The 23,706-nt window shown below is 37.0% G+C and overlaps 1 protein-coding gene across 4 annotated transcripts; it reads right to left on the bottom strand.

Annotated features, from left to right (window-relative positions):
* Nucleotides 1-4,930: 4,930 nt before the first annotated feature.
* ZFAND1 (zinc finger AN1-type containing 1) lies at nt 4,931-22,926 on the bottom strand. Of its 4 annotated transcripts, none has more exons than XM_008057469.2 (8): nt 22,850-22,920; nt 19,540-19,582; nt 18,242-18,281; nt 15,237-15,364; nt 15,058-15,149; nt 14,195-14,316; nt 5,304-5,459; nt 4,931-5,209 (listed from the first exon to the last, which is right to left on the bottom strand). In XM_008057469.2, exons 1-8 carry the CDS (start codon nt 22,902-22,904, stop codon nt 5,039-5,041), a joined length of 807 nt encoding a protein of 268 aa, XP_008055660.1. In that variant the 5' UTR covers nt 22,905-22,920; the 3' UTR covers nt 4,931-5,038. The 4 variants fall into 4 exon arrangements, with proteins under 4 accessions (XP_008055660.1, XP_008055661.1, XP_008055662.1 ...); XM_008057470.2 differs by having other exon boundaries at nt 5,304-5,438; nt 22,850-22,904; XM_008057471.2 differs by lacking the exon at nt 18,242-18,281 and having other exon boundaries at nt 22,850-22,926.
* Nucleotides 22,927-23,706: the final 780 nt, after the last annotated feature.

Here is a 23,706-nt window from a genome sequence, read left to right as displayed (position 1 = left end):
AATGGCTTCAGCCTGCTTGCCAGTGGTTCCAACAATCAAGTAAAAGGGACTAAGAAGAATTACCTCCTTGGAAAGTCCATGTACCTCATAGCTTTTATGACTGAAATATCATTAATAAAACTCTGACATGGCTGGGCATGGTGGCTCACACCTATAATCCCAGCACTTTGGGAGGCCAAGGGATTGCCTGAGTTCACAGGCTCGAGACTAGCTTGGGCAACTTGGTGAGACCTCATAGCTACCATAAATCAAAAAATTGCCAGGTGTGGTGGTACATGCCTATAGTTCCAACTACTTGGAAGGCTGAGGTGGAAGGATCACCTGAGCCCAGCAGGTTGAGGCTGCGGTGGCTATGAGCGTGCCACTGTACTCCAGCCTTGGTAACAGAGTGAGACTCCAACTCAACAACAAAAAAAGTCTGACATTGTGGAAAGACACAAATGTGTGTGGACCTGGTTATCTCTGACCTTGCACTGCTCATAATAACTCATTTTCAGAAGGGATGAGATAATGTTGAAGGTGAAGCCTGCAGTGGCAGACCATTCACAGCAATTCCTGAGGTGAAAATGTATCTTGTTTGTGCCCTAATTAAAGAGGAACAGCAATTAACAGCACAAACTATAGCCAACACCACAGACACCTCAATTGGTTCAGCTTACACAATTCTGACTGAGAAATCAAAGTTGAGCAAACTGTTCACTTGATGGGTGCCAAAATTGTTGTGCCCACATCAGCTGAGGACGAGAGTAGAGCTTTCAATGGGAATTTTAAACATGTGGGATCAAGATCACAAAGCTTTTTTGTTATTGAAGAATTGTAACAGGAATTGAAACATGGCATTGCCAGTAGAATCCTGAAGACAAAGCACAAGTAAAGCAATGACCACCAAGTGGTGGAAGTGGCCTAGTCAAAGCAAAAGTAGACTAGCAAAGAGCAAAGGTCATGGCAACTGTTTTGGGGATGCTCAAGGCATTTTGCTTGTTGATTTTCTGGAGGGTCAAAGAATTGTAACATCTGCTTATTATGAGAGTGCTTTGAGACAGTCAGCCAACATTTAGCAAAAAAAAAGTCCTGGAGCTTTATCAGAGACCTTCATAACCTTGCTTCTGCTCATTCCTCTTATCAAACAAGGGCAATTTTGAATCTTGATGGTAAATCATTAGACATCCACCTTACAGTCCTGATTTCACTTCTTCTGGTTTCTTGTTGTTTCCTAATCTTAACAAAAACTTTAAAGGACACCCATTTTTCTTTAGTTAATAATGTAAAAAAAGATTGTATTAACATGGCTAAATTTCTAGAACCTTCGAATTTTTAGGATGGACTAAATGACTATTATCATTTACAAAGTCTCTTGAATTTGATGGAGCTTATATTGAGAAATAAGGTTTACATTTTCCTTTTCTTTCTTTCTTTTTTGTTTTTTTGGAGTCCGGGTCTTACTCTGTAGCCCAGGCTGAAGTGCAGTGACACAATCAGGGTACACCACAGCTTTGACCTCCTGAGCTCAGGTGATCCTACCACCTAAGTCTCCTGAGTAGCTGGGACTACAGGCACACATCACAACACCCAGCTAATTTTTTAAATTTTGTTTGTAAAGACAAATATTTTCTATTTTCTTTTAATTCCATTTTTCCATGAACTTTTAGAAGTTCTCTCCTATTTTCTACCTGATTATGTAGACTAAAATTCATTTATATCACTGTAATTTGTACTTTTTAATCTAAAACCCTTTTATTATCTGTGTAGGTTTACTACAAACAATTTTAGTTGTCTGCATGTAGGTGGAGATACTAGACTGGGGTGGGGACAGTGAATCCTTAAAACTCCATCAAGCATCTCTAACTGAAACCCCTAAAAGAAAGTCTGAGAAAGTTGTCCGACATCAGAGTAATTTGCAAATGAAGAGCTACATGAACTGATAATCTCTCTTTCCTCCACACCTTGTTTTTTTGTTTTTGGGTCAGAGTTTCACTCTGTTGCCCAGGCTGGAATGCAGTGACTTGCTCATAGCCACCGCAGCCTCAACTTGCTGGGCTCACTTGACCTTCCAAGTAGCTAGAATCACAGGTCTGTGCCATCACATCTGGCTAGTTTTTCTTGATTTATTGTAGAGAAGAGATCTCACCAAGTCGCCCTGGCTGGTCTTGAATCACTGGGCTCAGGCAATCCTCTCACCTCAGTCTCCCAAAGTGTTGGGATTACAAACTTGGGCCACTGCAGCTGGTCCACACCTTGTTCTCTTTAGGAGACTGCTCACGTTGTAGCAGCCAGTCCCTGGCACTGAGGACGCTAGTACCCATCTCTTCCAGACTAGTTTGTCTATCTGGAGCCCAACCTACCTTACCACCAGTATGCCTGTTGATATAAGTACTTCCGGAACTCCATGCTGCTTTGTCTGTTTCCTAATTATTAATAGGACTTCTTTATTCTTCCTTCACTTAACTCAATCCCTGCCAGCCTCACTTCCCCTCTCCTCAACCCTCACAATTATTGTCTTTCTGGCATAGTTTTTGTTCAACCTCTAGATACATGTTGATCATCTACTGTGTCCAAGTAATTGTGACAAGAAGTACTGTATTAGCTTGTATGAAAGCTTTCTGGCATTTGGAAATATATTTAAAGATTATGTTTATTTTTAGTTTTATACTTTCTGATAAAAGAGCTGTTGGAACATAGCTATAGTTACTAGCTACTAATTCGGCACTTGCTACACTTACACTGTAAGTACAGACACACCACATTTACGGCACTCCATTTTATCATGCTTCACAGATTAAACTGAATGCAGTCTTTAAAAATGGATGCTGTTTGTAAGATTAGAAAAGACATTCAATTTGTATTTTTTAAAATAAATACAAATTTAATGAAAGGTTTATGGTGTCCAGCAAGTTTCCTGGCACCATTTTTTCCAAGAGTATGTGCTTGCTTTGTGCCTCTGCATCACATTCTGGTGATTCTCTCAATTTAAAATGTTCTCATTATAATTACATCTATAGTTAGTGATCTTTAATGTTACTATTATAATTGTAGAGGTGGTGAAAATATTAAGAGAACAGGAATGAGAAACGGGGCCTGAAGATGTGACTAGATAGCTGCAATCTCATAACAGCAATTGAACAGATGAGGAGTTGCTTCTTAAAGAAAATGGTTTCTTGAGACAATCTCCTCCTGGTAAGGATGTTGTGAACATGGTTGAAATATCAACAAAAGATCTGAAATAGTCTATAAATTTAGTAGATAAAGCAGCGGCAGGGTTAAAGAGGACTAACTCCAAATCTGGAAAAAGTCTACCGTGGAGAAATGCTGTTAAACAGCACTGCCTGCTATAGCAAAATCTTTCAGGAAAGAAAGATTAAACTGATGCGGCAAACTTCACTGTTCTCTTATTTTAAGAAATTATCACAGCAACCAGATCTTGATCAGTCAGCAGCCATCAACTTCAAGGCGAGACCCTACACCAGCAAAAGATTACAAATTGCCAAAGGCTCAGATGTTTGCTAGCATTTTTTAGCAATAAAGTATTTTAAAATCAATGTATATCCATTGTTTTCTTAGACATAATGTTATTGCACACTTAATAGACTACAGTATAGTGTAAGTACTTTTTAAATATGCACTGGGAAACCAAAAAATATGTGTGACTTGCTTTATTGTAAAATTTGATTTACTGTGGTGATCTAGAACCAAGCACACAATACCTCTAAGGTAAGCTGGTATGTATATACCTCTTAATTGTATCCACCATGGTGCCCTCCATACAGTAGGTACTAAAATAACCATGCTAATGAATGAATGCATAAGCATCTGATAAAAGTCAGAAATTATTTCCATTTCTTACATAAAAATAATATGAAGAATTAGAAAGGAAATAAACCAAATGAGCATTCTGAGTTTATTCCTTCCAGTAAACCTAAGCCATTATGTATATCCATGACAATTAGAATAGAAAAAGGACAAAGAACAAACAGAAGTAATTTCTGTTCCTTGTATAAAGTAGCACTTTGCTGGATATAGTAGTACTTTGCAGAAGCATTCATATGACATTTTTTTTTCTTGTAAGTTGGGGTCTCACTCTGTCGCCCAGACTGCAGTGCAGTGGCACGATCATGGCTCACCACAGCCTCAATCTCCTAGGCATAGACAATCCTCTTGCCTCAGCTTCCTGAGTAGCTAGGACTATAGGTGTGTGCCACTACACCTGGTTGACTTATTAAAAAAAATTTTTTTGTAGAGACGAGGTCTCACTGTTGTCCAGGCTGATGTCAAACTCCTAGGCTCAAACAATCTGCCCACCTTGGCCTCCCAAAGTCCTGGGATTACAGGCATGAGCCACATGTCCAAACCCATGCCTTCTTTTATGCTCAAATAGCCTTTTTTGTTCATTTAGACAAGTTGCCACACCTGATAACTTTGAACTTAACCTGTCATATAGGGATAAGAGTTCCATTTCAGAGAGATCTTATTAAAAGCAAGCACTTTAATATGGAGCACTTAGCAGTGTCTGGTATATACAGTAAGTTTTATAGTAAGTGTCATTATTACTAGTATTATTAGATACCACTTATCAAACAGTACAGCAATTATTTGTTTTGGTATGTCTTATCACTATACCACACACACATTAAGAAGCATGTCGGGGCCAGGTGCGGTGGCTCATGCCTGTAATCATGCACTTTGGAAGGCGGAGGCAAGAGGATTGCCTGAGCTCTGGGGTTCAAGACCAGCCTGGGCAACTTGGTGAGACCTTGTATCTATAATAAATCAAGAAAAATTAGTCAGGCATGGTGGCGCATGCCTGTAGTTCCAGCTACTTGGAAGGCTGACGCAGAAGGATCGCCTGAGTCCAGAAGGTCGAGGCTGCGGTAGTCATGAGCATGCCACCGCACTCTAGCCTGGGTGACAGACTGAGAATCTGACTCAAAAATAATAAAAATAAAAATAAAATAAATTAAAAATAGCATGTGTGTTAAAAGAAATTGAATTCAATGTGTACATACAATTTTCACTGTGATTTCTGTCTAGAGTCACTGAATGACTATTCCAAGTAAGATTCGACATTTTTACAAAATTGTTCTTCATCATTAAGATATTCCAAGATAACACTTCCACCATTATATAAAGAAGACTCCTTCTTAGCCATCCAGGTTTCCAAAGTGTGATCCAAGGGTAAGGCTTCTCCTGAAGTAATATGACACAACCTTAATTTCTGTGAAAGGAGAAATAAACCATACTGTAATAAATAAACATGCTTGCACAGAGTATCCTAAAACTTTGGGAGAAAAATTATAACTAGATGTTACCTTAGCTGTTAATTTGTTGTTGTCATTTTTAAGACTGGCTAGAGAGGCAGCAAAGTCTATGACCTTTCCAATGCTCCATCGGTGACAAAAGAACATTGGTTTGCTCTTCTCTTTGCTCCCCTTAGGTAAGAAAACCTGAAAATAAATTCTTTCTGTCTGTAAAAAGGAAAAGTTAAAATATAGATTATATATATGAAGACACAGTTGTTTTTGTCTGGTGACATTCCTTCCTCTCGTCTAGTCAGAGGGATTACTCTGTAACAATGCCTCTATTAGTGGGAATGCCACCTATAGTAGCCCAGCTTCCACCTAAATGCACAGACATATGAACAAGACCTTGGTCAGGGTGATCTGTGAAGGCAGGCATGTGGCTTACGTTAAGCCAATCAGAGTGTTGTCCTGGTATTTTATGTTCAAATGTTAAGAAGAGGAGGAACACTCTTTTTCTCTGAATATTTAAGTCTTTCTGAAATAAACCTGGGATTTCTTATAGTGAACCCCCTCTCCCCACAGCCATTCCTGAACCATGGTGGAAAAAGTCTCCTCAAATGAGAGTGAGACCAATTTAGAGAAAGAGAAAATGCAAAAATTGATGGATTCTTTCAACATAATAGGTCCCTGAATTTGGTCATCTCCTAAGATCAAATTAATCCATCATTTCCTGGTATGAGGGGGAACCTCCCCAAACCAAAATTCTTTGTAGCCAGAGGTTTCCCCTGCTAGGTAAGGGTTCTAGAACTCATCAGCATCAGTGTACCAGCTAGCGATGTTGTGAGAGGCTGCATTCGGCTTCAGTGACATTTTTTTGGCGTTTCTTTCAACAAATTTGCCCATTCTATGATGGGTGATTTATGAGTACACCTGCCCACACCACACTAAATGTTCAGTTTTTGACCCAAAACAGCATGAGCCCCATGCCCCCACCCATCCTATACACCCGATCACACCCCAAGCAACATTTTTTGTCTCCCCAGATGAAAACAGTCCTCAAAGGGAAATGTTTTACTGATGTGGAAGAGGTGAAACAAAAACTGGCAGAGCATTACAAAATCGACATGTTCAAAAACTGTTTAGAGCAGTGTAAAAAGTATCTTGATAGATGTATTGCATCAGACAGTACTCTGAAGGTGACTGAGGTTTAAACATGTTAGAAAAACCCACAATTTTTCATGAATAAATTCTGTGTTTTTTTGGGGTCCCCCCCGTGTATACGGGGAAAGTTTGTTTTGATTGTGCTATTGGAATTGAGTTTCTGTCAACTGCAACTGGATGATTCCTAACACACACAGCATTTCTTTTTTTTAATCTTTTTTTTTTTTTAGTTGGAGTCTCACTCTGTCGCCCAGACTGGAGTGCAGTGGCTGCTCCTAGCCACCGCAGCCTCGACCTGCTGGGCTCCGGTGATCCTTCCGCCTCAGCCTTCCAAGTAGCTGGAACTACAGGTGTGTGCTACCACATCCGGCTAATTTTTTGATTTATTGTAGAGATGAGGTCTCGCCAAATTGCCCAGGTGGGTCTCAAATCCACGGACTCAGGCAATTCACTCACCTCGGCCTCTCAAAGCGCAGGATTACAGGCTGAGCCACCAAGTCCAGCAGCATTTCTTTTTTGTGAAAAACCTCACTAAGTATTTAGACAGAAGGACTTAACAAGTATAGGAAAGAAAGAAGAGGAGCAAAAGTGCTTGGCCTTTGATCTTCCCTAATTGCTAAAATCTTTTTCAATAAAAAATGCTAGCTTTGCAGATCAATTCCTGCTACAACAAAAATTTTTGCATAACTTGAGCATCTCTTAACTTGTGGAGGAAAGATCACAATTATTATAAGAAATAATAGATTCAACACAATTTCCATCTAAGCACTAAGGAATTTAGATTTGTTAAAGACCAGTGGAGTGTGTTATTACAGAAAACAAGCATTAAAAGAAAAAATAAGAAATAATTAGAAATTCAAGCTTTGAGCCAACTCTGTAATAAAATAGTCCCTGCTCTAAAAACAAAGTAGCAAGAACATAAATACGAAAAGAGAAAATTAAACAGAGCCTCATATGAAAAAAAAAAGAGATAAAAATGTTCGAGGATCATAACTGAAACAGAATTGCAAAGTGATGGGTAGGCAAAGTCACAGGTTTTCAGGGCTCCCAAGAGGAAGAGGTAAACAGGAGTTCAGCTTGAGGGTAAGTGGAAAACAACAGTACCACATGGAGACAAAGATACAGCTCCTGGCTCAGGTTATTGCCTGGAAGCAGAGGTCAGCCCCAGGATTCGAGGCTAAAGAAGTTATTGCTGAATGCTGACTTAGACTATTGTATATCTAAATCAATATTTAGGGAGACAGAAAAGCATAGTTATAACTTCCTGACAGGGAACAAAACTAAGGTCATCCACCTCAGTAAATGTGTAATAATCTGAAAATTTCCACAGAACATAAGCACAAACTGCCAATCTCAAACTTGGATCTGGAATGGTAGTCCCGGGAGGCTGGGTGAGAGTGAAGAAAATGCAACATCGCAAGACAGAGATCAGGGAGTGAGGGCAGGGAGAGATCCAGGAAGAACCTCCTACTCAAGATGAAGATGTACAGTCAGTAAGTTGAAATTTCAAAACAAATTGAAGAGTAACTCTCTATGGGCAAATGAAAACAGCTTTTAAAAAGGCATTAAATTATTTAGGATGCACAATGAGATGAAATAAAACATGATATTCAAGAAAAGGAATAAGAAGTTATAAAACCAAAATAGGCAGAAATAAAACACAAAGGAAGAAGATCCAATTAGAAATATAAAAATGTGAAAATACAGTTTTTAGAATAGGAAACTCAAATAGGATAAATTTCTATATTCCTCATTAAAAAGACAATATATTAGAAGATGAATTTTAGGAAGTCATCTACAATGCAGCACAGAGACACAAAGTTAGAAAAAAATATAGATCCCCAAAATACATCAAAAAGAGTCTCAGAAGAGAATGGTGAAGAAACAATATTCAACAAAATGACCACAATTTTCCAAAAAGTCAAAATTTTAAATGTGCCTTCAGTGTCACAATGGATAATTAAAATAAATTCACCTTAGAAACATTGCACTGAAACTGGAAAGTACCATAAATAAGTCTTAAAAGCTACCAAAAAAAAGACAGACTACTCATTAAGAAACAAGAATAAGACTGACAACAGATGTATCTACAACAATAAATGACAGAGTATGTGGAAAGTCTAACAGACAACCCAGCTAAAAGTGAGGTAAAAATAAGGGCACATTCAAACTAAAAAAGACTGATAGAGTTTACCACCAAAGGCCCTTACTGAGTGAACTGCTAGAGTGTATTTTAACAAAAAAAAAGTGAGCCTTAAGGAAGGAGAAACTTAAAAAAAAAAAAAAGGTATTAGCAAATTTAAATAGCTTTCTGAATATGTAAAATTAATTTTTATGTGTTAACAAAAATGATGGGATAGGAGATATTCAACTGGATATGGCATGTCAAGCTCTTTGTATTCAGGAGGATATAACCACAAGTAACTTTATTTTATTTTTTATTTTTTTGAGTTAAGGTCTCACTGTGTTTCCCAGGTTGGACTGCAATGTCATGATCATGGCTCACTGCAGCCTTGACCTCCTGGGCTCAGGCGATCCTTCCCCCTCAGCCTGCCAAGTAGCTAGGACTACAGATGTGTGCCACCATGCTTGGCTAAGTTTTTAAGTCTTTGTGGAAATGAGTTATTGCTATGTTGCCTAGGCTGATCTCAAACTCCTGGGCTCAAGCAATCCTCCTGCCTCAGCCTCCCCAAGTATTATAAGTATGAGCCACCATGCATGGTCACAAAGTAACTTTATTCTTTGAGAAAATAATATTTAATTATATATGTTAAAAATGTAAGCAATGCTTGTTTTCATCATTATTATAAGATATTATATTGGAGATTATAGACAACGTAGAACCAAACATGAAATAACTGGTATAATTACCAAAAAAAGAGAAAAATTAAAGCTATTCATATCGTTAATGAGGTGTGACATAACTAGGAAATTGAAAACATTCATAGAAAAAAACTAAAATTAATACAAGAGTTTGGTAACATAGCTTAATAAGCTGAGTATACAGAGCTCAAGACTTGTTTTTTTTCTTTATTAGCACTAAGTCCTTGGAAGGATAATTGGGGCATGTTCCATGTTCACCATGGAAACAAAAACCATACAATAATTACCAATAAAAATAAGAAATACGATTTAAAATAAGAAAAATATAAAATGTTACAGAAGGCAATGAACCATCTGAATAAAAGTATGTATAAGACTTGTATAGAAAGAAAATGTCATAAAAATGTCATTTCTCCCTAAATTTTATGTATATCTTTTCTTCCCATGTATACCTTATAATGCAAATTCAATGTGGATTCTTCAGAATATAAAATGCAAAATATTGGCTGGGCACAACAGCTCATGCCTGTAATCCCAGCACTTTGGGAGGTGGGGACGAAAGGATTGCCTAAGCCCAAGGGTTTGAGATCAGCCTGGGCAACTTGGTGAGACCTTATCTCTACAATAAATCACAGGCATGTGCCACCACACCCAGCTAATTTTTTAATTTAGAGACGAGGCCTCACCAAGTTGCCCAGGCTGGACTCAAACCTCTGGACTCAGGCAATCCTCTCACCTTGGCCTCAGAGTGCTGGGATTACAGGCTTCAGACACTGCACCCGGCCCAGATGCAGCTTTAAAGAGAATGACTTTGAGTCATGCCAACTCACTTGAGGGAATTTCTACTAGGCATTAATTACACAAGGAACTATAGAGAGAAGAATATCTAATTTTCTCAAAACCTGCTTTATTTTTATTTATAGCCCTAATCACTATATGACATTATATCTTTAATATTTGTCTCATCCTAATGAAATATAAACTTTTTACAGGAGAGACTCTGTTTCATTCACTGCTATAATCGCAGAGCCTGGTGTACAGAAAGTATTTTTAAAAAGTGTGTTGACTAAATGAATGCAGACATTATTATAAAATAATGACAGAAATATTCTTTATGACTTTGCATACATATACAAGTAGAATACATTTCCATTTATGTAAAATTAGACACCCCTATATACACACACACATATATACACTGATACATACATATAGACATGTGCATGCATATATATATATGAATATGTGAGCATGTGTACATGTTTGTATATATATATGTCTATGTGTATATATATACACATAAACACAGACACACATATCTCTATATCTATACACACACATTCATGATAAGAGGAAAAACTTTTTTCTATAAGCTTGTGTAGAGAAAGGAGAGAGGAGAGAGGAGAGAGGGAGAGGGGGGAGGGGAGGGGAGGAGAGGGAAGAGAGAGAGATTTTAGAGATTTTAGAGATAGGGTCTGGCTTTGCTCTAACTCCTGGGCTCAAGCAATCCTCCTGCCTCAGCCTCCTGAGTAGCTGGGATTACAGGTGTGTGCCACCACATCTGGCTAATTTTTTTTGTAAAGACAAGGTCTTGCTATGTTGCTTAGGCTGGTCTCGAACTCCTGGGCTCAGCAATCCTCCCACCTCTGCCTACCAAAGTGCTGGGATTATAGGCGTGAGCCACTGTGGCCAGCTGTTTTATTTTTTTAAATAGTTACATTTGCTAAAAGCATGTACTATCCTTGCAATTTAAAAAAAATCAAATAAATTTCAAAACAGGAAAATATTACGGATAATCATTAAAATAAGAAAACTACAATCAATGACTTCTAAACCAGCAAAATAAATTCAATCAATATAAAAGATGATGGGAAAGAGAAAGAAATATTCAAAGAAAAAGGATGATGAGCAGAAAATATATGATGGAAAAAGTATGTACAACTATGACAATGATCACAATAAATAAAAAAGGATTCAACTCACCTATAAAAGAGAGATACTATCAAACTGGATTAAAAAAACAAAGTCCAGCTATATGCTGCTTACAAAGAGATACCCTAAAACAAAATAACACAGAAAAGTTGAATATAAAGAGATAAATAAAAGACATATTGTTAAATATTCACCAAAAGCAAGCTAGTGAAACAAAATTGTAACTGAAAATAAGATTAAAGGCAAAATTCATAAAGAACTTGTAACTATGAAGAAATTTTATGTACCTGGTAATACACAACTTAGCAAAACCATTAGAATTACAAGAAAAAGACTAATAAAACCACACCCATAACAGGAGATTTTAACACGTCTGAGACACTGATAGATCAAGCAGCACAACAATTAGTAAGTACACATACGCAAAACATATACACATACACATGTGCATACAGATGAACAGAGAAAGAGACAGAAATGATAAAGCAAACAGGGAACATGTAAATAACTTGAATTTGAGTAAAGGCTACAGAAAAGTTATTTGTACTATGCAACCTATGTTTGAAATTGAATCAACAAAAAGTCACTAAATGATCACATTCAAACAAGCATATTACAAATAAGTTATCATTCTATGTGTGAAGTTGGAAAAAGAACTTCAGAGAAAATCTAAACAAAACAGAAAAAAGAAAATAATGTAAAAGCCGGAATTAGTGAAACAGAAAACAATGAAACTATTGGTCAATAAAACCAAAACATATTTCTTTGAAAAGACCAAGAAAGTAATAAAGACAAACCTCTAGCTGTTCTGTTTAGGGGGAAGAAAGAAAAGTACAGATATTAAAAATATTAAGAATGGAGTGGAATGACTAAAGACACGAGATTTTGGATCAAACAGAATAACTTACACAATTTTATAACGATAAACTGAAGAATCTAGATAAAATACATAAAATAGTACTTTTTTTAGAAAAGTATTTACCAAAATTGACTTCAGAAGAAATAGATTATCCAGATAAACCGAGATTTAACACATTGGAATAACATTCAAAATTCTCCCCTCAAAAAAGAAAGCATAAGCAAAGATTATAACTGAGCGCCACCAAACTTTCCAATAACCCCCACCCTCTACAACTACCTAAAATAATAAAAGAAGGAAAGATACAACTAATTTTATAGTATAATCTTGCTACTGATGTTACTAAAAACAATAAATAATATATTAGCAAATCAATTTCATGGTACATTTTAAAGAATTATATACCAGAGTCAAGTGGTTTATCCTGGAGTATTTGATGATTTTCCAACAGAAAAATTGATCAATATAATTTATTACCATGATAAAAAAACAAAATGATCATCTTATAGTTATAAGAAAAAAACTTACAATAAAGTTTAATACCCACTCAAGATGTAAATTCCTAGCAAACTAGTAATAGAAATAGTTAGCCTGATACAGGCTACTATCAAAAATCTACAGCAAACATAATACTTGAAGAAACTTTAGAAGCCCTTGCATTAAAGTCAGAAACATAATGAAGATTCCTGCTGTCACTGATATTTAACATTGTTCTGAAGATCTCAGCATTAAGACAGATAATGAAAAGAAGAACTAAGAGAAAAGAAAAATTGGAGGGAGTAAACTCCACAAAAACTGGTATTTGCAGAAGATATGATTGCACACAAAATCTACAAAGTATGGGAACTATTAGGAATTTATTTGCTGGATAGAAGGGTAATGTATATCAATCAGCAATAACCAGTTAGGAAGTGTAATTTTTAAAAAAGGTATAATTTTATGCTGATAGAAAAAAATTATATAGAGCCTAGGAATAAACCTAAGAAAAGGTATGTAAATATTTATAGTAAATATTATAGAATGTTACTTCTCTAATTACATGAAAAAGAACAAATAAAGAAAAGCTGGAAAGAAAAACCATAGGCATAGATGGGAAAAGTAAAAATTCAAAAGATGTCAATTGCCTCTAATCTAAAATTCAGCAAAATTCCTATCAAAATTATAATTTCACAGAAGAGAACAAAGTGATCCTAAAATTTTTACAAAAATAATATGGCCAAGAATAGGCATGGTTGCAAGTGCTATTGGAGACAAATCAATACAATCACAGACAAGAGGAAGTTGACGGATCTCTGATAAAGTTGAAAATGAGCAAATCCCATAACTCAGCTGTTCTATTTCCCCTAAAGTAGCATTTTTTAATTTGGTAGTCTCTAATCCATCAGGGGTTGGAAAATCAACCTTCCAGGTTTTGACCAACAATCTTTAAAATAAATACAATAGAATTTTTAAAAAAAAATTCAGAGTATATAGCACATATTGAGGCTAAGTACCATTTAATGAAACTGTGTTAAGGTATGTATGTACCTACATATTAGATTGGTATACAAAATAATTGATATTGTGAAGTCCTAGAGAAACTCTTCTATATATACACAAGGATGTTCACTATAGAACAGTTTATAATAGCAAAAAATTGGAAAAATCTGAACTTTGTTTATTAAGAGAACAGATAAACTGGAATATATTGGGGCAGCTATTGACATGAATGAACTTAGGAATACCCTAAACAGAGGAAGGAGGAAGGGCAGTAAGGGTTAAAAAACTACCTCCAGGTACCATGTCCAACACCTGAGTAACAGGCTCAATAGAAGCCCAAACCTCACTATCACAAAATATACCTGTGTAACAAACATACACATGTACCCTTTGATTGTAAAACAAACAAAAAACTATACTAAATGTTTCGGTTAAGATAAATGTTTAAAAACAGGATGCCAAGTGAGGGAGAAAAAAAAGCAAGTTGAAGAAGGCTACACATGGAGAAGGATACATATGTACTGCCATTTCTGTAATGTGAAAACACTCACAAAACTATATATTATGTATACAGCTATCTACCATGTGATATTAGGAATGATACATATCAGCTTCTGGTTAGTTGTTACTTGCTGGAAGGTAGGAATAAAAAGAGGACTTCAACCACACTTGGAATTTTTTGTCTTTAAAAATCTCTAAGACCAACCTGTGGCAATGACTTATCCCCATCAGCATGCATCTTTAATTTCATCAGTGTAACCTTTGCAGCTGTTTCAGTATTTTTTGCACCTTTCCGTCGTTTACTTGTTGTTTGTCCTGTCTTGGAATCTAAGAAGTGTAAGCATGTAAGCATATAAGAACTTTTACATTACAGAGTTTGATTATAAAGCATTTATTATAGCCCTGAAACATATACAAATTATGTACAATAGAAATATATAAGGACCACATTCTCTGTATAGGTATGTTATTTATCTGACCAATAGAAAAATATTGTTGCAGTTGATCTAAGCAATCTCCATCTCAAAAAATTTAGTTATGTGCTTCTTTCCAATTTAAACCTATTTAATCTAAAGCAGCCACTAATGCTTCTCAGAGAACCTTAAGATTTGATTATGAAAGATTTTAATAAAGATCCTATCCTTAATAGAGAATTAAAATTCTAAACATATTGGCAGAGATTGATTTAAGTTACAGATACATTCTTTCCTGGTATCCCATATTATCACCAGTATTCACAGGACAGCTGGCTAGGTTTTGAATTTAGTCTTTAGAGAAAGTAATTTACTCCTTCAACCTCATAAATACAATTTCTGGCCATGATACTTAACTAGCTGATACAAGTGGCCTAGCAAAAGAAAAAAGTACCCCTGGTGAGGTACTACCACACTGGTCAGGTAAACCTTGTAAGAAATACCATTATAAGAATGTCATCAATATGCAAGTTATTACCATTGAAACTTAACGATGCCTTCCATAACTGGTGAGCAGGCATAAGAAGCAAGAGCTCTGGAACAAACAGAATACAGAGATAAGAAAAGCAACAAAACAAGCTTTCTAGATGCTTACCAATAATATCTTTAACAAGTTTCTGAGTGGCAGCCATACGAGGCCTTGGAATTTCCAGTTTTTTACATTCATGATTTGACTGATGGCGGTGTCTATGAGCAACAGAAGAGTGACACTACTTCATTTATTTTTACACAATTTAAATAGATACACAAAGCTTGAATAGTCTAAGTGATCACCTCAGGCAAAAATTCTTCTCACAATAAGGACATATAACTGCCACAAGTTCTCTTTCAGCACAGTCCTTGAATGAGCATGGGTAAGACTTATGTTTATCTGTCTTCAATTTCTCATTGATTACAGTCACCTGAAAATGCAAAAAGGAAGAAGTGGCATTATATTTCACATTTAAAGCAAATCACCAAATTCATTTTAGAAGGCAGCATTCATATTATTTTTCCCTAAACTTATCAGAGCAAGTTACATACTCTTACATAAAGATTACAATCAATGTTTGTGTAAGAAATGATTACTGGCTATGTGTGGTGGTTTACACCTATAATCCCAGCACTTTGGGAGGCTGAGTTGGGAGTATGGTTTGAGTTTAGGAGTTTGAGACCTAAGCAACGTAGTAAGACCCCATCTCTAATTTAAAAATAAATAAAAAACTTTAAAAAAAATGAATCCTGTGCTGACTGTTCTACATATTCATCATTTTCCTACTGTGATATTTTTGTCTTCTAACTCAAGTTAAAATAACTCTTCAGTTACTGTCTATAATTTTAATCTTCTACTTTATAATAGTTCAACACAAAGATACCCCCATAATATGCTCAGGCAATCATCTCTTCAACCCTCAAATGGCAAGTCATACCTACTTTCTACTCTGATTTTAAGGGATTAAAGGCTTAACTCAGAATAAAACACTTAAAATTAGATATTTATCAATGAGATAAAGGGTTAAGGACAATTTTCATAATCATATATTATTCTCTATGCTCTATTTCATATTTTATTACCAGCAAATATTCCTTCATAGGAAAAGAAGATTCTGTAAGATTAAAAAAAAAAAATTCTGATTAGCCAGCTCTTCTGAGCATTAAGTAACTAGGCTCCTAGAGTTAAGTAAACTTAGAAAAATAATTGCTTAAAAACAACTGGCCGGGTACAGTGGCTCATGCCTATAAGCCCAGCACTTTGGGAGGTTGAGAAGGGAGGAGGATTAGTTGAGCCCAGGAGTTCTAGACCATCCTGGAGAACATAGCAAGACCTCATCTCTACAAAAAAATTTAAACAATTAGCCAGGTGTGGTGGCACACACCTTTAGCCCCAGATACTTGAGTGGCTGAGGCAAGGAGGATCAACAGAGCCTGGGAAGGCGAGGCTGCAGTGAGTTGTGATCATGCCACTGCACTTTAGCCTGGGCAAGAGTGAAACTCTGACCAAAAACCAAACAAAAACAAAAACAACCAAAGGGAATTCTTGTATATAAATGACAGTTACATCTTGCTAAAATTAACCTAAGCATCTTTTTAAATTTGTTGCATGGTCTACTGGTATTTCAGCATTGAATTAATTAGATGTAAGAATCTGCGGGACATTCACAGAAATCAAGTGATATTTTAAGAAAAAAGAAAGCACAGAACAGATTTATAAACTGTATTAAGAAACATCAGTAAGTTTTATACTATATGCCTATTCTCTTCCAATAATCCCGCATAGATCACCCACACTTCAAAGGATAAGATTTTGACTGATTATTTAAACTTGAAAGGGTCAGATTCCAACTGAAGCTCATGTAATCTTAATTTTCTATATTTGAGAACAGAACAGATGTGAAAATCCTTAGTAAAGCACTTGATAAATAGTGTGCAGGAATAAATGTTCACTGAAAAGTGTTAGAAGCACATTAGGCATGGTAAACTCAGCTTTCTCTTTTTTCTCCTGGAATTGAACTGCCTTCGGGAAGAAGTCTAACCTTGTCCAGTACTGCTGTGGCTAGTGGGCAAGTCTGCCTAATTCTGGATTTCCTTTACAGACCCATTTGGCTCTATAGATACACAAGCTTCATCATTCAATTTATCTTTATCAGTAATAAGGGTGATATTGGCTACTATTTGTCAGGTCTTTCTTCATCTACGATTTATTCAGAATTAAGGTGGGGATTTTGTTAGATTACAGGTTTGTTCCTGGTGGTCTAAGGCTGACTGAACTAGGATGATTTACTATCATAGATCCTATCACCAGGCACCAGTGAAAATGAATGTAACAGTGAAGGGACTATATGATGAAGATATCAATTCCAATGCATATTTATAAATATATATATATTTATATATGTATATAAAACCTTATGCTGTAAGCAGGTTACCTAAACAGAAATGTTAGGAAAATAGGAATCATGAGGATATGGTCAGATGTGGTAGCTTATACCTATAATCCCAGCACTTTGGGAGGTCAAGATGGGAGGACTGCTTGAGCCCAGCAGTTCAAGACCAGCGTAGGCATAGTGAGACCTAGTCTCTCTAAAAAAAAAAAAAATACCGGGTATTGTAGCACCTGCCTATAGTCTCAGTCACTTGGTCCAGAAAGTCGAAGCTGCAGTGTGCTAAGATCATGCCACCGTACTTCAGCCCGGGCAACAGAGTGAGACTCCAACTCTAAATAAATAAATAAATAAATAAATACAATTATGAGGATATATATATATATATATATAAAAATTATATATACATATAATTTTTGTGCGTGTGTGTCAGACAGGGTCTAACTCTTTCACCCAGGCTGGAGGGCAGTGCCATGCTCATGGCTCACAATAGCCTTGACCTCCTAGGCTCAGGTGATCCTTCTGTCTTAGCCTCCTGAGTAGCTGGGATTACAGGCACGAACCACTATATCTGGCTCTTTTTTTTAAGTTTTAAGTAGTGACAAGGTCTCACTATGCTGCCCAGGCTGGTCTCAAACTCCTGGGCTCAAATGATTCAACCTCCTTGACTTCCCACGGTGGTGGGCTTACAGACATGAGCCACCATGCCCAGCCTGAGGATAAAAATTTATAAATACTAAGTAGACCAATTTTCTTTAAGACAAAAAATAATAATAATATAAACGAAGAAAGAGTTATTTACCTAATCAGTTACATATGCCAAACTTTAATCTCTGGTTCAGCTTTAAATCGAATCAAATTTTGAATGGAAGTACATATACACAAATGTTTTATTGGAATAGAAAAATATCAACATACCTCAGGACAACCATGAGACTCCCTGCTTCTGTGTTCAAGGCTTAAATAATAATAATAATAATACTTTAAAAGGCAAGGCATGTATTTAAATATAATCAAATAACAGAGATAACTACAGTGATTTTAGATATTTTAATATTTAGTAATCTTAAGAAACATTACACTCATACTACATTAATAACTTTGCATTTAAGAAAAACCTAAAATGCCAGATAAATTAAAGATGGATCACCTCTAGTCTCAAAAATTTTAAAACATAAATGTTCGACTTCAATGAGTAAAAACAATTTATCATTCTAAATTACATTTATTTTGAGTGCTTTAGGGTGCATAAAAATACAAATCTTTAATTTTTTATTTATAAAAGACCACCAGTAGTAAAATGTGAAAAGAGTGCTCTAATTCTGAGTAATTAAAAAATATGCATAACTTTTATTTACTTCTAACAGATCTATCTGAATTAAATTCTGAAAAAAATTTGTTCTTTCAGTGCCTTAGTTAATAAATCGAATGCTTGATATTTTAAAGTTTAATTGTAAGGAAAATATGTTTTCCAAAATTATTGGTTAATTTCCAGGTTTAGTTGGGCATGAAGGCTCACACCTGTAAGCCCAGCACTTTGGAAGGCTGAGGCAAGAGCCCAGGAGTTTGAGACTAGTCTGGACAACGTAGTAAAACCTCATCTCTACAAAAATAAAAAAAAAGTAGCCAGGTGTGGTGGCATGTACCTGTAGTCCCAGGTATTCGGGAGGCTGAGGCAGAAGATTGCCTGAGCCCAGAAGGTTAAGGCTATGGTAAGCTGTGACTATGCCACTACACTCCAGTCTGGGAGACAGGGTAAGATTGCAACTCAAACAAAACAAAACAAAAAACAACAACAATAAAAACAGGTTTTATTTTGCATGTGACATGTTTAAATGACATGTGATATCCATTTTAAGGCATTTATAGGTTTAGCTTTTTTCATTTTTATTCATTAAAATAAAGAGTAATAGTCATAACTGGATTTTACCATATTCTTTATATTGTGTATATTATTTTATCTTTGTTAAAAACACAAATATAACTTTTATATAAAACTCTTCCCATTTCTGGAAGTTTACAGATTAAGTTACATATATGAATAAGCAATCAAAGCTTATGACTAGTCTGGTTTTTTTCCCCAAGTGATTACTATACTGAGTATCAATAATCAATGGCTAAAGTAAAAACTTTTAAATCATTCTAGTTTTCAGAAATAAACCCCATATTATAAACACTAAAATTATTCCCAAATCCTACATATAAATTTAACTTACCAAAATACTCCTGAACATCCATCACATACAAATGGAAGAAAATCTAAAATTGAGAAAAAATGTTGTATGTACTGGTCAGCATCTGGTTTTTATTTAGTTTTCTTAAGCAAAAGGAATCTGAAAGTACTAGACCAACTCTATAGAAAAACTTCCCTTTTTGACTGATATACTAGTGTAGCAAGTCACTATTTAACTACTTTAACAAAAGTCATCACAATCTCGACAACTCTGAAAGAAAATAACTGGATTAATACAAGATAAATGTTACTGGTAACTGCTAAATCAGAAAAAAAGAAGCTCTGGTGGGTTCTTTCTTTTTTGTTTTGTTTCCCAGATCTACTAGGCGTTGTTTTTTTGATGACTGTATACTGTTAAAATTCTGCATTTGGAACAAAAAACCTGGGTTTCAATTCTGAATCCACTGCTTAGTAATCTAACTATGCTAGGCAAGTTACTTAATAGTAAAGCTTTGTATATTTATATTTGGTATACTGTATAGTACATAGTGTATGTATGTTTGTCTATATACATGTATGTAAAATGTATACACAAAATAAAAGCTCTGTTATTGGGTAATAAAAATAGGAAGGTATAGACAGACAAAGAGACAAATAAGTACAGATATAAGCATAGTTTCTGTGTATATCTGTATGTGTGTGTGTATACATGTGTGAATATATCTCTATTTATACTGTATGCCACATCTACCTCACAGGGTAATTATAAAAACCAAATGAAATATACGTAAAAGATCACAATAGTACTATAGTAACTATAATTAATAAGAATAACAAAATAGTTCACTTATTTTGCATATGCTCAACTCAGAAAAATATTATAGTGGAGATGTTTTCAAAGAGATTCTAGAAATTCAATAAATGGATTGACTGACACTTGAAAACTAATTGCTGAATTGTTTCTGTCTTTGCTATTGATGAACACCTAAATTAGAACAAGGTAACTAAGTAACACATAAGTTACTAACTGAATTTTAGGAAAGTACATGAAAGTATTCTCAGATGTGGCAACTTACTGTTAACCACTAGATACACTCAATCACTCTCTAGGTTATTTTCAATATACTTCATATTAAATAATAGTATGCAGCCAGGTGAAGCTGGCTATATCCAATCATGCCATTTTGATAAAGTGAAAAGCAGAAAGTTTTGCACAGTCTGAGTTTAGAAAATGCTACAATTGTCTCAAAAAGATCTTATCCCACAGGTGACTTAACCACAAAATAGAAGAGGTCCTACTGCAACCCAAAGGGACCCTGGATAATTATACTTGTGGAACAAGAAATCCAAATAGTTCCTCCCACACCTGGGAAGTGGTCTTGTCCCTTGCTGTTGTTAGGAAAACATGATACTGTGAGCTTTTATTTCACACTGAGAAACTATGGATACATTTGTCAACAAAAGAAACTGAAGCACCTATTGTGCACAATTTTTATGTCTTTGTCACTATAGAACAATTGTACATGCTTGCTATTTTGAGACTTTTGGTAACCAACTAACATTAGATGCGAACCAGAAGGACTCAGGGGAAGAGTTATCAAGTTAATGTCCTGGCATCTGATACTATCATTCTATCCATTCAGAAGCTAAATGAAATTCAGGAACCTACTTAACATATTCTTAACCCCTTACCACTAGTTCAAAGGAGATAGGCACTGGTCTCATCTTAGTTATTGACACTAAAGATACAAGAAGTTGGAAAGGAAAATGAGCTATGTCACAGATGTTGTACGATGTGTGTTGGACTCACTAGGGGGCATCAGGCACACGAGATATACAACTCACAGTCAAAACCTAAAAGGCTGTTTCCATATGAAAGGATTCTAATGAAAAGGTTATTATTTGCTGAGTGGCTGGTGATTACAATCAATGGTGCAAGCTACATTAGTATAGAGTGTTGTAAGTAGCAGGAACCTAGCAAACTGTGTCACCTGTCCTATTGCCCAGGCCCACAGCAGACACCACTAATCAATGATGGCACACTACTGAAACTGGGCTAAACTTCAGGGTCCTCCTCAGCACAGTTATTGAGACACTTGCTACCAATAACTGAAGCTGCACTGGGAGATGAAACCTGTTTGCCATCTCATGTAGTATGTGCCAAGTGTGATGGTATACATTTGATATAAAATCCAGGTACCGGCCGGGCTCGGTGGCTCAGCCTGTAATCCCGCGCCTTTGGGAGGCTGAGGTGAGTGGATTGCCTGAACCCGCGGGTTTGAGACCCGCCTGGGCAGCGAGACCTCATCTCTACAATAAATCAAAAAATCAGTTGGGCGTGGTAGCTCGCGCCTGTAGTTCTGGCTATTGGGAAGGCTGAGGCGGAAGGATCGCCAGAGCCCAGCAGGTCGAGGCCGCGGTGGCCGGGAGCGGTCACTGCACTCCAGTCTGGGCGACAGAGTGAGACTCCAACTCAAAAAAAAAAAAAAAATCCAGGTACCAAACACTGAGCAGTCTGTGGGGCTCTAATGCTTCAAAAAATTGCCTACTCCAGGTGTATGACATTCTGAAGCCTGTGTCCCATAACCATGAGCTATGTGAATTCCAAGGTTTGTCAGTTCAACAGAGAGAGACCACCACAGTAATATTCATGCTAAAATGCAGCTTACTAGTCTGAAAGGTCTTCTGCGTAAAAGATCGTAGTTTATACATACCCTTATTTGGTCCCAGCACCAAAATCAATGATTTGTAAATGTTTGTTCAATGATAATAAGAATAAAGGAATGACCGAACTGGGAGAGCATAACGACCATCCGGTGGAATAGTTTTGAGGATCCGAGATCTCTAAGAATCTGATAAAAGCTAAGGAAGAGGCTTCTTTATTGAGGAGTCCGTGAGCACCAGGTTAAAAACAGACCTTGCTGAACTCCTTCCTCCGACAGCTAAGTAAACACAAAGTTTGGCTTGCCCAAGGTTGCAGTGGCGAGACCAGAAGGGAACAACTCTCCCAGACCCTCGTCCTCGCTCCCCTCTCTCAGCAGAAAGACGTGTTCCTAGGCCACCCAGTAGGGTGCCCCGAGAACTTCTAGGCCGCGGCGCAGTCGAAAGCCAAACACTGCCAGGTACGTTTTCAGGAACCGCACGGTTCCTTCTAAGGAGACCACAAGTCTCTTCCAAGACTCAGAGGCAACCCAAAGAGGCACCAACAGATCTTACTGTTAGCGTTTAGAAGAAACGCTCCCGTCCTCAGACCCTGTTCGGCCCTACTGCCTCCCCTCACCCGCCGCCACCATCTGTGGAGCCAAAGCGGGGCCCGGGTGTCCTGCAGTCGGGGATGGGGACTCCCGCATCACCTCGCTGGCGGCAGTGTTCCACTTGGCAGTGCCGTCCGATGTCCAGTTCCGCCATCTCTCTAGCTCGCAAGGGGCGGGGCACACCGTGAGGGGGCGGGGCAGTGTCGCGCGCGCAGGGCCTGCTGGGAACGTGGAGGACCCGGGGGCGGAGCCTGCAGGTGAGGAAGGGACCGGAAGCCTGAGTGGGTTGAAAGAAACTTAGGTACCCGGGGCGGCGCCCCGGAGTAAGGTGGCCTCCTTTGTGAGTCTTTCCCTCAAACGAGCGGCCTCTCGTCCAGTCTTTAAAGGAATGCCTAGTTCCCCTTCTGGAAGATTGCGTGCTGCGGTTTCCTGCGTGGCCCCACGAAAATCCGGAACGGCCTCACAAGGATTGTCTTTGCTTTTTCTTGTTTTCTTACTAATATAACCCCCGGAACCTGGCACAAAGTCTTGCAAGAACCAAGAGGCAAACGCGGGTTATTCAGTTCCTGATTCATCCTACACCAGTGTTACTTGATTATATAGTTTAAAGAAAATGTCCCTTGAAAGGGAGTCATCAGGCTTTTTACAAAGTAAAGTTTTCTTTTTCTTGTCTTTTAAAAAAAAGTTTTGCTAGGGGGAAAAAAATCTAACTCTTGAGGCCTCTAATGTGTTCTGAACTACATAGGATTTCACAATTAGTGAGTCCAGACTCGTTTAACACAATTGCCTGAAGAAAGCTTATGAGGATTCCATTGGGATGCAAGGAAGTACTATGTGCTTGGTGAGCCACTTCAAAGGTACTGAAGAAGGAAAGGCTCTTCTTGGTGAGGTACAAATGAAGGCTATTGTACTGATGTGATGCCAGCATCATTCAGAGTGGATGACTCACCATCACC

The sequence above is a fragment of the Carlito syrichta genome, unplaced genomic scaffold, assembly GCF_000164805.1.
Source record: "Carlito syrichta isolate Samal-C Ts95f unplaced genomic scaffold, Tarsius_syrichta-2.0.1 Scaffold303022, whole genome shotgun sequence".
Lineage (NCBI taxonomy): Eukaryota > Metazoa > Chordata > Mammalia > Primates > Tarsiidae > Carlito > Carlito syrichta.
The sequence above is the reverse complement of the archived record's forward strand: the minus strand, read 5'-3'. Positions and strand labels throughout refer to the sequence as shown.

Excerpts from the sequence above, each read along its gene's own strand:
- ZFAND1 (XM_008057469.2), bottom strand. The coding sequence starts at position 22,904 with ATGGCGGAACTGGACATCGGACGGCACTGCCAAGTGGAACACTGCCGC. Across the intron at positions 15,150-15,236 it reads GAGAAGAATTTTTGCCTGAG|ACACCGCCATCAGTCAAATC; the intron begins GTGATCACTTAG and ends TGTTGCTCATAG. Across the intron at positions 5,210-5,303 it reads ACAACAAATTAACAGCTAAG|AAATTAAGGTTGTGTCATAT; the intron begins GTAACATCTAGT and ends CTCCTTTCACAG.